The sequence below is a fragment of the Chionomys nivalis genome, chromosome 23, assembly GCF_950005125.1.
Source record: "Chionomys nivalis chromosome 23, mChiNiv1.1, whole genome shotgun sequence".
In the NCBI taxonomy this organism is placed as follows: Eukaryota; Metazoa; Chordata; class Mammalia; order Rodentia; family Cricetidae; genus Chionomys; species Chionomys nivalis.
This window is the reverse complement of record NC_080108.1, coordinates 13,664,156-13,680,415: the sequence shown is the minus strand read 5'-3', so window position 1 is coordinate 13,680,415 and position 16,260 is coordinate 13,664,156. Positions and strand designations below refer to the sequence as shown.

At 47.1% G+C, this 16,260-nt stretch overlaps 1 protein-coding gene across 1 annotated transcript in view; it reads right to left on the bottom strand.

Moving 5' to 3' along the window:
- Positions 1–16,260, bottom strand: part of Iqgap1 (IQ motif containing GTPase activating protein 1) — a 91,816-nt gene that overhangs the window by 37,133 nt on the left and 38,423 nt on the right. Inside the window, exons 5-14 of the mRNA XM_057756049.1 lie at positions 15,393–15,469; positions 12,374–12,441; positions 10,285–10,398; positions 9,594–9,772; positions 7,977–8,061; positions 4,975–5,138; positions 3,773–3,857; positions 963–1,126; positions 626–786; positions 62–186 (exon numbers count right to left, since the gene is read on the bottom strand). Coding sequence (XP_057612032.1) covers positions 62–186; positions 626–786; positions 963–1,126; positions 3,773–3,857; positions 4,975–5,138; positions 7,977–8,061; positions 9,594–9,772; positions 10,285–10,398; positions 12,374–12,441; positions 15,393–15,469 — 1,222 coding nt within the window. The remainder of the gene's footprint in view (positions 1–61; positions 187–625; positions 787–962; positions 1,127–3,772; positions 3,858–4,974; positions 5,139–7,976; positions 8,062–9,593; positions 9,773–10,284; positions 10,399–12,373; positions 12,442–15,392; positions 15,470–16,260) is intronic.

The following is a 16,260-nucleotide window of genomic DNA, read 5'->3' as shown; positions in this document are numbered from 1 at the left end:
AGCCCCGAACCGCATCATCTCTAACAGGAACCTTGTCTGAGGGGACACAGTGATGACTCACGCTCATGCTCCTCGTGGACCACCAGGTTCACATGGTCCACACAAGCTTGGATGTCATTCCACGTGATGAAGTCATTATTCTCCGCATGTGCTTGAGCTTTCAGCTTCATCAACTCATCGAGATACCTGTCCCAGCCCAAAATTAAAAGAGAGAGAGAGAGAGTGATTATTCAAGGAACAAACGTCTCTAGAAGATGGGAAGTATTGATATAAGCCATGGCAAGGTCTGAGACTGCAAAGCAGCATTAAAATGCAAACACCCAAGAAAACCACTAATTCCTATTTCTAGAGGATTAGAAGATCAACTCTAGAAGGAGGCAGACAAGAGGGCCAAGCCGGAGACAGCACTTGCCTCATTATGTATGAGGCCCTGGCTCCAACCCCAACCCCAACCCCAACCGGCTTCACAGCTTTTAGAACGTAATGTACTGACAGCACAAACGAAGACACAAAACCTGGAATGAATAAAAACACACGTGTATGGAATGAAAACACGCGTGTAGACACAAAAAGGCATAGGGAAGCACTACGCCACGGACCCAAGGCACGCGCTCTGGGGTCCCACCTTTGACAGTTTTCTTCCTCGATATTGGTGAGGCCCGTGACTGCGCTGCTCAGCTGTTTCCACACTGTGCTCATGTCTCCTGACTCTAGAGCCCTGTTGATGAGGGCCACGGAGGACAGCATCTCCACGGCGACAGTGAGTTCAGGATGGGTGAGGCTATGCTGTACAGGAGAGGAGAGGAGGGGAGGAACACAGTGAGCAAAGACAATCTCCAGCACCAAGGGAATTGGAAGTCCACATGAAAACCTTCTTCTACCCAAGTGCACCGAGGTTATGGGTATTAAATTCACTTCCACGCCATTCTGCTCCCCAAAAAATCCAGGCTCAGTCAACTTACCTCAGGACTCTGTTGCTGCAGAGTAGCCAACTCCTTCTGATAAAGATCGGCTGCAAACGGATACACCTGCGGCAGCTGGGCTTCAGGATTCATTAGCTCCAAAACGGTCTTCTCGGCGACGCCCTTCTGGATGGCAGCATTGATTGCTGCGACTGCTGCCAGCCCTGGCAGAAAACAGGTCGACATGCAGTGGGCTCAGGGCCCTGTGCACAGACAGTGCCTCGTTTTTCTTTTGAGACAGGGTCTCATGTAGCTCTGGCTGCCCTGCAACTCCCCTCGCCTTGAACTCAGACATTTACCTGCTTCTGCCTCCCAAGTACTGGGATTAAATGAGTGTGCCACTATGCCTGGCTGCTTTTATTTAAAAAAAAAAAAAAAAAAAAAAGGAAGGAAGGAAGGAAGGAAGGAAGGAAGGAAGGAAGGAAGGAAGGAAAATATTTTTATGTTATGTGTATGACATTTTGGTTGCGTGTATGCATGTGAACTGCATGTGCGCTTGGTATCCATGAAGACCTGAAGTGGGTGCTAGATCCCCTAGAACTGGAGTCACAGATGGCTGTAAACCACCATGGGAGTGCTGGGAGCAAAACCTGGGCCTCTATAGAATGGCAAGTGCACTTAACCCCTGGGCCGGTAGCACCACACACACCTCTCCAGACCCCCCACAATCTGCTTTAAAATTTGTGTGAAGTATGTGTGTGTACGCATGTTCATATATGTGTAGGCACATGTGGCAGGACATGTGTGGAGGCCGTAAGTTGAAGCTGGGTGTCTCGATCTCTCTTGACCTTAGACACTGAGGCAGGGGGTCTGCTGAATCTGGAGTCCACTGATTTCAGGCTAGTCTGTCTATCCATCTCTCCTGCCATGCAATGGGATTACAAGGCAGCTGCCACACCCACCAGGCTTCTACATAGATCCTGGGGGTCAGAATCCCAGCCCTCATGTTTGAGCAATAAAGTTCTATTCTGTACCTACAGTATCAGCCATGATGCTTGAAGTGGAACTCTCACCTCTGAGAACCCAGCACCTCACTGTAGATGGTCATACCAGCCCTGCAGTGGGGGTGCAGCACAGTGGCAGAGCAGGGTATAGCTGGGCAAGGATGGGGCCAGGCCCAAGGCTGAGCCCACATTAAATGCAGAAGGCCAAAGAATGGCTTTACTGAAGAGCACTAACTGCAGAGGCCATGGCAGTAGACACAGACCTCTTGCTGGTATAAGGGCTGGTGACTGAGTTCAAGATCTGGGGAGCCAAGCACCCACATATTCCAGTCTCCTACCATAAGGACCCTTATTCACCGAACTCGGAGCCTATGGGTTGGACGACAGTCCCTGAACAAGAATTCACCCCTAACTTGAATGTGCAGGGCCCATAGGCAGCATGGGAGGCTGTCCAGTCCAGTAGGCAGCCCATCATGCTAGGTATCTCGTGCCAGCTGGCTACAACCCAGTATGTTCTCTCAGGCAAGAGGCTGATTTACCTGGCACTCAATTTGAAGCAGGACTATGCCAGGCTAGCACTGTCTGGACCGTGGTTGAGGGGAAACTTTAGCAGACTGAGGTGACAGGCACTGGGTCATATGTGTTCACATAAATGTCTTCATACCAGTGTTCGGGTTTGCTGCAGGCTGATTCTGTCCTTCCATGCTACAGGTATTAAGGACCTGTTTACCTACATGCACTGGCCACCCTACCTACCTGGGGATCTACTGAGCTGTTGGCTGGCACCTCTACCACATTTTTTATGAGAGCTTTATCAGTTTGCAGACAATGCCTTTGTCTCACAAGTGCTAGCCTGTGCCAACAATACAGAACTCATACAGCAGGGCCAGGTCAGGAAAAACATCTCCCACTGCTGGGGGCAGGCAGCTCCTCCCATCTTCCTCTTCCTTGTCCCAGGAAGGCCAAACCCCCTAGTTTTGAAAACTAGTTCACTTGAGGGCTGCCTGCACCTTTGGTTCCCCAGAGCTTCTGCCCCCTGTACAGGACTGACTCCGCCCCCTCCCCCACAGGCCTGGCTCTTGGCCTCCCTTTTCAGACCACTTCCTGAATGACCCAGGACCTCCAGCTGAGTGCACCCAGAAGAGGGCCTCCGGTCTGGGGACTGCACCTTTTATTCTCCTGTCTTAGGGGACAAAACCTGCTTCCAGTGCCTGACCTAGGGACAAGATAGCCCAGAGGCAGGGGCTCTGCAGGACCGAGCATGCAGTGGGGGAGGGGGTGCAGCTAGTTGTGCTTACTCCTGCCCTGGCTGACAGGGGATCAGGACCACGGACATGGGGTTCATCACCCACCACTTCACAGCTCACACCTCTGTCCTCCCTTCCCCAACTACCCTGACAGGTGCTGGCACATAGCACTTCAACAAAACCCAGATTGGGTCTAGAACAGACAAGAGTCACTCACTTCCCTCTTCACCTCCATTTTCTGTCTGCACTGGTCACCAGGTGTACTACCACCTCCCCAGGCTGCCCTTCGCTGCTTCCCAGCGGCACCCTACACCACTCGGCCCAAAACAAGTCAAGAATTCATTCGCCGCCTGCACTGGCCCCTTGGCACTGTCTGCCCCCACTCCTTTTCTCCTTCCTGTTACAGTCAGGAATGTTCTCTCCTCTTCCACAATCCACACATCCCACTCAACCCTCTCCAGCTACATCCCTAACTACCCACCAAAAGTACCTTGCTTTTCATCATGACTAGTAGGTTCCGGTACCAGATGACCCAACTTCAGACCCTTCACTGACAAAGCCACAGCCTCTCCCCCCCCCACACACACATTTCCATGGCCTGGGGCTAAGGGACTCTTACTTCTTTGGTATTGCTGGGCAGCGCTGTTGGCAGCGTCCACTCCCGCCTGTACCTCCTCCTTCTGCAGGGGGTCAGTCTGGCCACTCTAGGGAAAGCAAAGGACACTGATGAGATGATGGTTCATGGGTCAGCCACTAGGGCTGAAAGTTCTCTTAACAGCAGCCGCAAGGGACAGAGAGCCAGAGACGTAAGGGACAGCTCCAGGTTCCATGTAACCACGCCCTTGGCAAACCTGGGGTACAGTGCTTCCATATTCTAGTATATTAGCACATGCACACATGTGAATGGGGTGTGTGTGTGTGTGTGTGTGTAAAGCATTGACAGGCTCTATATAGAAAATAAAATAAATATTTATGAACTCGCAAGGACAGTAATGTGGCTTATTCCAACCAATGCATGCTGAAAATTCGTAAGACGTATACTTGTCTTTATCTAGACAAGAGGAGACTTTCCTATTTGTTCTTCAGGGAAAGCTTACAAGTTGAATCCCACATGATCCACCCTGAAGCACCTGCAGTATTCTCCAGTGTCGGCCTGAAGTAAGAATGGAAAACCTAACCGGGCGGTGGTGGTGCACGCCTTTAATCCCAGCACTTGGGAGGCAGAGGCAGGCGGATCTCTGTGAGTTCGAGACCAGCCTGGTCTACAAGAGCTAGTTCCAGGGCAGGCTCCAAAACCACAGAGAAACCCTGTCTCGAAAAACCAAAAAAAAAAAAAAAAAAAAAAGAATGGAAAACCTTCAGGTTTTCCTACAAAGGTCTTCCTTAGAGGGAGGGGACCGGAGGAGAGGGAAATGGAGAGTGGAGGCATTATATATTTTTAAAGAGGATTCACGGTGCTTAAAGTGAACCGGGGCTTTAAATAATGTGTATGTACTCTAGCTGAAATTTAAAACACCACTAGCCTAAGCTGTGTGAAGGAAGGAACACAGTTGTATTAGAGAATGGCCACGTAAACACCTGGGGAGAGTGCATGGAAGCCAAGGCCAGACACCTGGGGGGACAGATGGAAGGGAAGACCACACACCTGGGGGACAGAATGGGAAGCATGGGACAGAGATACCTGCAGGGATAGCATGGAAGCCAGGGGCAGACACCTGGGGGGGGGGGAGGGGGCAGCGTGGAAGCCAGGGACACAGACACCTGCAGGGAGAGCATGGAAGGCCCAGCAGCAACCCCCTCCCCCATCCCCGTCCCCCCCACCTGTCTCTTTTGCTGCTGGTCACTCTGGAGCTGCTTCAGGTACCAGTCGCTGTTCTGGGTCTGCAGGCCTCGAAGGCCCAGAGCCGGTGACTGCAGAGCCTTGAGCAGGGTCTGCGCACAGCCCTGCTCTAACGCCAGGTTGATGCTGGCCAGGGCAGAGAATGCTGAGGGGAAAGGCAAAGAAAGGCTTAAGACCAATCTGACCACAACACAACAGCCTAGAGAGTCTTCCCTTCCCCCAAACAATCGCAGCTCCAAACTGCAGAAACAGCCCAGTCCTAGGGTGGCTCAGAAGCTTAGATTCTAGTCAGAGGCAGATGGATCTTTGTGAGTTCGAGGACAGTCAGGACTGTTATACAGAGAAACCCTGTCTCAGAAAGAAAGAAAGAAAGAAAGAAAGAAAGAAAGAAAGAAAGAAAGAAAGAAAGAAAGAAAGAAAGAAAGAAAGAAAGAAAGAAACTACAGCTACTAGAATTCATAATTTCTATATTATTTACAGTTCACTTCTTTTTAGAAAACAAAAAATGCAGTGTTATTGCCATCCCACTCAGACATAAATATCTGACTTGATAGTTAATGTAGCAAAAATAAATCAAGAAAATACTAAAAATTAAAACATTTGGGACATAGCAATACTTAACTTTGAAGGATTAGTTAAAAAAAAAAAGAGAGAGAGAAGCAAATCACAAGCTCTCTCAGAAAGTCAGCCAGCAACCCAAGACAACACACACACACACACTCAAAGATCAGAGACAGGCTGAGTGAGAAGTTGCTTTAGATTTGTGATCTCACATCGGTTCCTAGGAAACTGTTCCTATATCTGCAATTCAGTTACCTGATACCTGAGCTAGGGTGGTAACTTCTTCTAAAGTGAACCAAAAGAAACTTAATTTAGAATATAACACGAACATAAACAAAAGCTAATACATACGATTGTTTCTAACAGTCACTTATAATAGCTTCTTTAGAACTGGCTAGATGCTCAGCAGGTGAAAACAGAGGCCTGAGTTCAACCCTGGAAGCCACGTAAAGGTGGGGGTGAGGGCCACGTCAGGCCCTCAATGAAGCAGGGTGCAGATAATCTCAGCACAACGTGCCCGAAGGTCTTCTTGGTGACCTTGTTATTCCTTTAGCCCAACAAAAATCCCTCACAATCATGGAACTTTTACAGCAGCGGAGGGACATGAAAGGAGCAAAACAATGTTGTTAATAGCCAGGCTTTCTCTAAATATGCACTTCACAGTCTCGGTACAGCCATCGACAGAAGCCTCCAGTCAGTGAGGTTTTCCTACATAGAAACTCACCACTTAAACATGCAGTATACTTACCACTTAAATATACCACATAGATAATATACATTATATTACACAGATTATATACTGCATTATATATTATATAGTATATTATAGTATACATAGTGTATATATTATATATTATTCTATTGTACTTCATGTAAACTTACCACTTAAACATACACTAAGTAGCATCTGATTGCAAAGCATCTTTTAAACTTTACCACTTCGCAATCAGATGCTACTTAATATATATTTAAGTACATTATATGGTACGATTAACAAAGGGATGCTACTATTAATATTTCCTGAGTCCGAATGCCACACACTTACCCAGTCACACCTGACATACCAGTGGAGGGGGCGGGCCTGAGGCAGCAGATTGGCAGAACCAGTACTTAGCATGCAAAGGCCCAGCATAGAAAAGGAAAAGGAGAGGCCAAAACAAGGAAAAGAGACAACAAGAGAGCAGTCCCAGGTCTGTAACAATTTAGAAGCAGAATCTTTCTAAGCCATGAGATGAACTGAATGCAGCTGGGTCCCTAGAGAGGACCGTATTCACGAGACAGCATATAGGGACCCGACCAGGTTAGTGTGCTGATTGTCTAGATGTTACAACGACCCAGTGCAGGTTCTTCCGCAGAAGAGAAACAAAATGAAATGCCAGTTCAGAGAAACTCCTCTCAAATGTGTGTACCGCCCTTTCACAGAAATCAATATAAAAGAGAATCTCGTTTTTAATTAAATACACATTTTGAAGGAAATGAGAAAATGTAGAGGGTATTTCTAAATGACAGGACTTGTTATTTATTGTTTATGTAGCTCTCCATTCTTTTTATTTTTTAATTTTTAGTTGCATTTTTTTAGTTAGTGGAGAGGAGGGCCATGTGCCATTGAGCACTTGTGGCAGACGACTTGCTGGAGCTGCCCCCCCTTCCACCACATCGGTCTAAAGCGGGGTCATCAGACTTGGCAGCAAATGTCTTTACCTGCTGAGCCATCTGTCAGTCCCAATTACTCTTTTTATGAAATTTTTATATTTCCGTATTTATGTGTGTGTGCCAGTGGGACTCAGTTCTCTCCTTCCACCATTGTGAGTCCCAGGGATCAAGCTCAGATCATCAGGCTTGGCAGCAAGCACCATTTATTTACCTGCTGACCCATCTTGCTGGCCCTCAAAAAAGAAAGGGAAGGACAGAAAGTATTTTTTAAGTTTGTAACAGGGTAAGAGAATGAAAAGCCTGCTCCAGATTATAACGGAGACCTGCCAGAGCAATAGCAGAACAGGAGCACAGATTATCACGGAGACCTGCCAGAGGACAAAGCAGAATAGGAGCACAGATTATCACGGAGACCTGCCAGAGGACAAAGCAGAATAGGAGCACAGATTATCACGGAGACCTGCCAGAGGACAAAGCAGAATAGGAGCACAGATTATCACGGAGACCTGCCAGAGGACAAAGCAGAACAGGCGCAGGAACACAGATTATAACGGAGACCTGCCAGAGGACAAAGCAGAACAGGCGCAGGAACACAGATTATAACGGAGACCTGCCAGAGGACAAAGCAGAACAGGCGCAGGAACACAGATTATAACGGAGACCTGCCAGAACAATAGCAGGAACAGGAACACACAGCCTCTATGAAGCACACCCTAACTGAGGCTGCTCTGGGCACCCCCTGAGGTCTCTAGAGCAGAGCCGGACTTACTGTTGACTTTGTTCACATTCCCTTGAATTTCAGCTTGTGTGAGCAGCTCCTCATAAACGTCCCTTTCTCTGTCAGAGTTTTCTGTCTGAGGATGAGAAAAAAGGGTAGTGATCAGCCAGGTCTCTAAAGAGCCCGGAGAAGGATATGTGCACTTCTCCCCAGCCAGGACGGAACCAAGAGCCTACGCCTGCGTTCCGATCTTCTGTACATGACAACAGGTACATGACTATACCTAAAAACACGAGACCCAGGTCTAGCTGATACTCCCAGCAAGGGTTCCTCCAGAGCGGGGCCAGGAAGAAAGCACTGGGAGATTGTTCTGCCTACTGAGGACAGTGGGCTGAGCCAGCATCCTTGCCTGAGAGCAGACAGCTTCTGCGGGCAATGGGCTTCATCGCCTGCCTGCAAACCTATTCAGAATCGACTTGGGGGCTTCAAGTCCCTGCTCTATAAAAAAGAGACATAAAATATATACACAGACCTTCAATTTGACACGTGAATACCTGTCAATGAACCAAGACATGTCAATCACTGGCTTGAAAGGTGAAATAAGCATGTATGAAGTCTTTTGTTCACTCATTATTGTTGTATGTGGATATGCTGGAGGGGGTAGGCATAGCGTGTATATGCGGCAAACATTAGCTCTGTGGAGCCGGTTCTCTCCTTCCACCTTTAACATGGGTTCTGGTGATTGAACTTGGGGTCCTCAGGCTTCTGTGGCTTACTTGCTGAGCATCTCACGGAACCTTGTGTTTTTTTGTTGTTGTTGTTTTGTTTTGTTTTTGAGAAAGAGTCTCACTATGAATCCCTGGCCAGCCCGGAACTCACTTTGCAGATCTAGGTTGGGCTCAAACTCACATAGCTCCACCTGCCTCTGCCCAAGCGCTGGGATCAATGGCATGCAGCGTGGCTGTTTTGTTTTGAGACAGGGTCTCATCTGTGGTTCAAGCTGGTCTACAACTACTAATAGAATTGTCCAACTAACTTCCACATACTTATAACAATAGTAAATATACATTTCACCCCAGAGAACCTAATGGAGAAGGGCCATACTAATATTTGGAGATCATCTTTCAAAAGAAAACTATTCAAATTGATTTGAAATGGCCACTCACAAGGGCGAAATGGAAGGGGAAAGTGCAATACTAGAGGACTTTGTACTAAGCAATTACATTTATGGGAAATTCTAGGAAAGATAAGACATAGTGATAAGGAAAACAGACTGTAAGCCAGCCGGCATGGTGGCACACAAGTTTAATCCCAGCACGGGGGGGGGGGGGGGGGTAGAGGCAGGTGGGTCTCTGAGTTTGAGGCCAGCTTGGTCTACAGTATGAGGACAGTCATGGCTACATAGAAAAACCCGTCTCAAAAAGAAAAAAAGAAAACCAGACTGGTAGCTGCCTGGAGTTGGGCAGGGAGGTGGAGACGCCATAGGGGCAGCAGGAACTCTTGGCAGGGATGCTGAATAAGCACCTGCACATCTATCAGACCCAACCGTGCACTCAACATGGGCAAACTGTACTAAACATAAACCGCATCTCAATAAAGTGGCGTTTAAAATGCAGATTTCCAAACATGGGAGAATATAAGCTAACTAGGAAGACGCTGCATTTTTACCCTGTTTTTGGCGTTTGTCATCTTGTCCTGCTTGGCCTGGTAAAGAACATCCTGGTAAGTGGAAGCCAGGGGTTCTTCAAGATTGACAAGCATGGCATTGGGATTTTTCAGAGCTGTAAACGTGTCGGCTGGAACTCTCCGGTCAATAGCTTCATTAATGGCAATGACGGCAGCATGTACTAAAAAACAAACAAAATCAGAGCTCAGCGCATTGAGATTATAGATGGTGATGGTGTACACGCCACAGACCAAACAATATTGCAACCAGCCGTTACTGAGAAAGACTCGTGTCCCAGAGAAAACTAACAAGCAGGGCTGGAGGAGCAGCCTGGCCTTCCACCTGCCGTCTCTTCCCATGCACGGAGCAGCAGTCCACCTAGAATCCACTGGGATTTTCACTCCTGAATACTCACAAAATAACCTGGCCAAGAGTGTTTGCTATAAAAAGATGCTCATCCTGAATTATGTAGTAAAGACCAGAAGGAAAAGATCCCAAAGGCACTGAAATGAGGACTCCCTATCTAATGTCTGATAATCTATACCCAAACAAGCACAGCATAGACTAGAGCAGGGTCTAAAACTATTTACAGAGCAAAGCTTGCTAGCAAAACTGCTCATGCCCGAAACCCCGGACAGTGTTAGCCACAGTGAGCAAAGCCCGTTCCGTTTCGACCCAGAAAAGCTCCCTTACGTGCAGCTTCATCCACCGAGAGCTCGTTGGCCAGGATGCCCCCGATCTTGCTGAAGGCAGGCATCTGGATCCCATACTTCTCCAGTTCACTCTTCATGTTGTTGATTTCCTCTTCTGCAGAAAAGAATGAAGACCCAGTCAAGCAAGCTACACTCCTTTTCAGAACTCAGAAGGTCAGATGCTCCAACTCCAAGATGGGATACAGTGGCCTCTGCCTCCAACTCATGGGAGATTAAGAAAACACTGGGCAGAAGCACTTAGTATAACCTGTTGGATGACGTCATCAATACATATCAGCTCACTGCTATTGTCAATAGCATCAATCAGAACTATGAGACAACATCTAGTGGACATAGCTTTTCGAGACAGGGTTTCTCTGTGTAGCCCTGGCTGTCCTGAAACTCACTCTGCAGACCAAGCCGTCCTCAAATTCAGAGATCCGCCTGCCTCTGAGTGCGGAGATTAAAGGCGTGTGTGCCCCTGGCGCTGCAGCTTTAAGAGCTACTATTGACAGCACTGCCTACAGTGATCTACGGATGGGTGGAAGCTGTAAAGGGAGCTTAATGACTGCATCACAATCCGCTACCTCAGTCTTCATAGTCCAAACCACTAGCTGCTGCTCAATGTCCTTTCTAAGGCAGAAAGCCAAATGATAAAGAAAACAACTAACTTTGACCTTTTCCTGAGTCTAGCGAAAGAGCTTCCTGGAAGGAAAAATATTATAGATAAGAGCTTTCCTACCAAGTTTAAACCCCAAGGCTGACAAAATAGTCACCAATTGAGACTGCTTACTCTAACCAGTGTTACCAGTGCCCATTTCCTTCCCAAGCCTCCATCGCTTTAAACACCAAGTGCTGGGATCAAATGCGCATGCCACCATGCTCGACAACAAAGGGATATGCAAATGTGACTTTTTAAGAAACTGCTCCTGCAAATCATTTTTAAAAAATTAGTATAGGGTTGCACGTGACAGCGCAGACCTGTGCCACGCAGGAGGCAGGAGCAGAATTGTCACAGGTTCCAGGCCAGCCAGGATTACAAAGTGAGACCCTGCGTCAAAAAAGCACACTACTCTGCATTAGTGTGCTGCTGGTCTGTCTGCAGGAACAACACCGGTGCTAGGTGTGGTGGCGCATGCATGCATTAAACCCCAGCACTTGGGAAGCAAAGGCAGGCAGATCTCCGGGAGCTTGAAGCCAGCTTGAGCTACGCAGCAAGTTCTGGATTAGCCAGGGACCCAAAGTGAAACCCTATAAAAGGGAGAGGTGGCTCTAAAGATGTCTTGAGCTTAACTGCTTACTTAAAATTCAAAACATCATTTTTAAGAAGTTTCTAGCTAGTGGGGTTGTGAGAGGCACGGAGAAGAGGCGGGTCGAGTGGGAGGTCCCTGGGTGACGGAAGACGCTGCTCTCTGAAAGGACTAAGGTTGTTCTGACAGAGCTTTACTTCTCACAGCCACCGGAGAAAACCTGGCCCCACCTACTTTTGTCTTGTACTATAACCTCTAGTGTATGTGCTGCTACCAGGCCCTCTATTAGACTCTCATCAGAGGCCAAACCAACAGGGTTGTCTGACTCTCGATTCCCAGTCTCCAGACTCTTTTCCATACGGCATTCTGTTATACTGACAACACAGGAAGTATGTGCCAAAAGAGCTTAAACGTTAAAATAACTGCGCTGTCGTTTCTGAGGGGCCTCATCCTCCACTCTCGCCCCTTGGTTTTCCCCAGCAGGCACCGGCTGGCAGGGAGACTTCACTTTGTAAGGATTTTTCCACAACATGGAAGCATTTAATGGTAGCTCCACATCCTACGATTTTATGCTTTATACGTTACCATTCTCAGATAATTGATACTCACATACAAAAATACGTTTAAGAAAACTAAACTTGCCAGTCATCTCCATCATAAATCAAGGAGCAGAGTGTGCGATTCCCAGACTCACGTTCACCCTACCACACTAAACGGCAGTCTGCTTCCATTGTCTTCCTCGAGGGAGTGCTTCTAAAGGCCTTCCCCTTTAAGACAGGTATTGTTGAACTTTCCAGACAATTACCGCGTGAGTCAGCCATTTGCTGTAGCGCTCCTTACCTGTGAAGTCAACCTTTCCGTACAGGTCTTGAATCTGAGGAGCCAGGCCCAGTTTGAACAGGTACAAACTAGAAGACACCAGCGTGCAAGAGAGTGAGGCCTGGCAGCGCAGCAGCTGCTCTCAGAGGAGGTGTGAGAGCCTCCCCCACAGAGACAGTGTCTACCCCGCAGTGACAGTGTCTACCCCGCAGTGACAGTGTCTACCCCACAGACACAGTGTCCCCCTCGGAGGCATACTGAGGAGCAAAATGTAATGAAAGATTTCCCTTAGACTCAAATTCAAGTCCCAGCTGTGGCACAGAGTTAATGCGTCATTAGATGTCGGTACCCCTGATATTCTGTCACTGGGGAGGAGGTCTTGTCACTTGTGTTCCTAAGTTTCAGGTAATAAGGCATTTTAAACAAGTCTTAGGAAAATGATTCAGACAGCAAATCTTTCTTCAATGGAATTCCTATTTCTGACACAGAAGCTAAATCCAGGTTAATTAAAAGTTTAAAATAAAAACGTGTTATTCATCTTCCTTCTTCAGAGAATAAGAAGACTTTAGGGTGGCGCACACCTTTAATCCCAGCACTCTGGAGGCAGAGACAGGTGGAGCTCTGTGAGTTTGAGGCCAGCCTGGTCTACAGAGTGAGCTCCAGGATAGCCAGGGATACACAGAGAAAGAAACCCTGTCCTGAAAAACAAAACAAAACCAGGAGGGAAAGAACAGCAAAGCTTACCAGTGAATCCTTCTGAGATAAATGTCTGTAAGCCTGAGGCGTCAGGCTGACTACCAGGCTCAAACAGATCAAAATCAACAAATTAGAAGCGATGGGGGGGGGGGCATTTTACAGACACTGACGGCAGCAGCACATAGGGGGAAAAATGAAAAACAGATCGGAAGGAGTTGGTGCTTTGGCCCAGAGAGTGGTTTGGCACTTGCCCTCTAACATGCCGACGGGAGTTCGATCCCCAGGACCCACGTGGTGGAAGAGCTAACTCACTCCTAGAACTTGCCTCTGCCCTGACATGTGTGCCACTGTGCACACACAGAATAAGATGTTTTTAAATTATTTAAAAGGGTGCAACAGGGTAATCCAAAGTTCTGTACATAATCTATAAACCCTGGTATCTTCCGAAAAGAACCACACTCCATAGATAAATAATCTAGATAATCTCAATTAATTCCAGGTTTGCCAAAAAATTGAACTCGGAATAACCTAAACTCAATTTTCACAACATTGTAGGATTTTTATTTTTCTTATTATAAGGTGAGGAAATATGGGCCTATTTAACACCAAAATCAGTGGAGTTTTGTTTCAATTTGCTTTTGAGGGTAGAGGGCAGGGTCTTACCGTGCAGTCCTAGCTCCTGGAACTCACTATGTAGCTACGAACAACTTAGAACACCTGATCTTTCTAATTCCAAATATAAAATATTAGGGGGAAAGGATAAAAAACCATTCAAACACAAGAGAATGAAATGTTAGTTACAACCAAAGTGCAGTAACTATCTCTGGAATAATGCCAGGCAAAATCCTTGGTAAAGGGGGAGGCGGGGAGAGTATCTCTCAGGGAGAGAGGACTTTCATAGCATAGGTAAGGTGTGGGTCAGACCCCTGGCACAACCTCAGAGTCAGGGGGTGCTTCTGGGAGACAGCTGGTACAAAGGAAGAGGATGCTCCCCAATAGTGAGGGGGGATCTGCCCTGGGAGCTGCTGTTGAAGCAGCCCCTTCCTACACACTATCAAGTGTTGCCAACTTACATTTCAGGAAAAATACCAAATGGGAAGAAAGAAACTATAAATCCTGAGCCAGAACACTCTGCTCTGCATGAGCATAGACTGATATGCAAGAGAAACAGAAAACAATAGTACACTTCCTGCCTTTGTCCTGACCCCATCATTAGGAAGGCACAGTTAATTGTCCATCGGCATGTCAAAGAACCGAGGGCTTGGGACCCAGGCTACATCAGAGGATACAGAAGGAGCAGGGAGGGATTCTGCCAGCTTCGCCTCCCTGCCTGCCAAGTTCAGATACCTATTTTAGGTATGGCCCTCACCAGGTTATCAACACACACAGACCTCAGCCACTGTAGGCATGGCCCTCACCAGGTTATCAACACACACAGACCTCAGCACGCTCAGCCAATCACACTGTTGAGAATTAATCAGGTTTGGCTCACACGCATGCATTTGAATTTGTTCCGCTCTTAACACAGGAGATGCACAAGCTGGCTATTGACTCTTTTGCATGCTCACAAGGATGCTGGTGTTACCAAGAATCCAACCTAAGTCGCATCAAAAACCCCAAGACGGGGCAGCTGGGTGGCGGAATGTGTGCTCACCGTGTGTGAGGACCTAGGGCAGCTGGAGAGAACAGGCCTTTTATAGATTCATGCCATAAGTACACTTTCACTCATAAAATCAACACTGACAAGCACACATACTAGAGGTTATATAGCAAGAGGAACCCAAACAAACAAATCTTCATGTCCACTTCCTCCCTAACCTTTTCCTTTAGTTCTGATCAGGTATTATACTCCCATTCCCGGCTACCAGTGGTAAATCCTCATCTCCCCTAACCCCCCTTCAGACACAGGACTGTTTCCTGCTATTCAGTACCCTGATTTGAAAAACTGGGAACCTGAAATGAGGCCATTTTCCATGGAATACTTTATTTCCAATCGTATTTGTGGGGGTGGAACGAACAGCTGACCAATGGCAAGAGCCTAGATGACAGAGTAAAGGACACCACGCCCTGATTAAGATGCAGAGTTCAGAGAGACATTAGGTCAATAGTGAAAGATTATACCATGTTTTTGCAACAATAATATATTATGAGGATAAACAAATTCCTTCTCTCTGCTCCCTAGAGAAACACAGGTGTTTCTGTAAGGATAATAGCCTTCTGTTCCACTCGAAAACCCTGAAGCTGATGGAAAACCTCTTTCCCTCTTAGACCTCGGACAAAAAGACACACACTTGACTGAGAAGTTATCCTAAAGCGACCTATTTCACCAAGAAGTCGGGGTTACCTGAGAGCATGGATACAGTAGATACATCTCGGCATGTTCTTCCGATCATAGATATCTGTGGTTTCTGGGTAAAAAATCTAGAGAGAAATAAAAGAAGGAGACTGAGTGAATTGGTTGGAAGAATCTGGAAAAGAACAAAGACCTTTACCAAGACAGACAAGACCTCAGCAAGAGATCTTCAGGAAAATAGCAAAAATATTTGTGTTTGTGAGAGAGTGAGGAAGAAGTCTAAAGCTTTCTGAAATGCAGACTATATTCTAGAAAGTACTAGAAAACAAGGTAGCTATGTAGGATGGAGTCAGATGATTGCAATCGTGTTCAAAGACTGACTTGGCGAGTGGGACACAGAGAGGTACCCTAGCTTTGGAGCAAAGGTGAGAGCGCTGTAGAGATGCTACAGGAGACAGGACCCAGGCTGTGCTGACGAATGAGGAGAGGGAAGCTGGAGAAGCAGTGGGAAGATGTGATGACAGACGGATAAAACAGGCATCCCGGATAAACGAGGAAAGATTGGGGGCGGATAGGAGGAAGAGTCCAGGTTATCGCTACATTTCTGAGGCTAAGTCAGAAGAATCCTCAAGGTGTGCCTGGACACAGAGCGAACTGAAGGGCAGCCTGGACAACTTAGTGAGACTCTCAAAATAGAAACTAATGAAGCTGAGGATACAGCGAAAGGGTAGAGCATTTGCCTAGCATGCATGAAGGCCTGGGGTCAGTCCCTGGTGCCACTACAAAAAAAAACCAACAAAACAACAAAAATCCCTAGCAACAGCAAACATAAACACACTTTCAATACCATTGAAAGGAGGTTATACTGCCACGGATCATGGATGCCAGCACTATATGAAAGGCAGGAAGTCACAGGTGC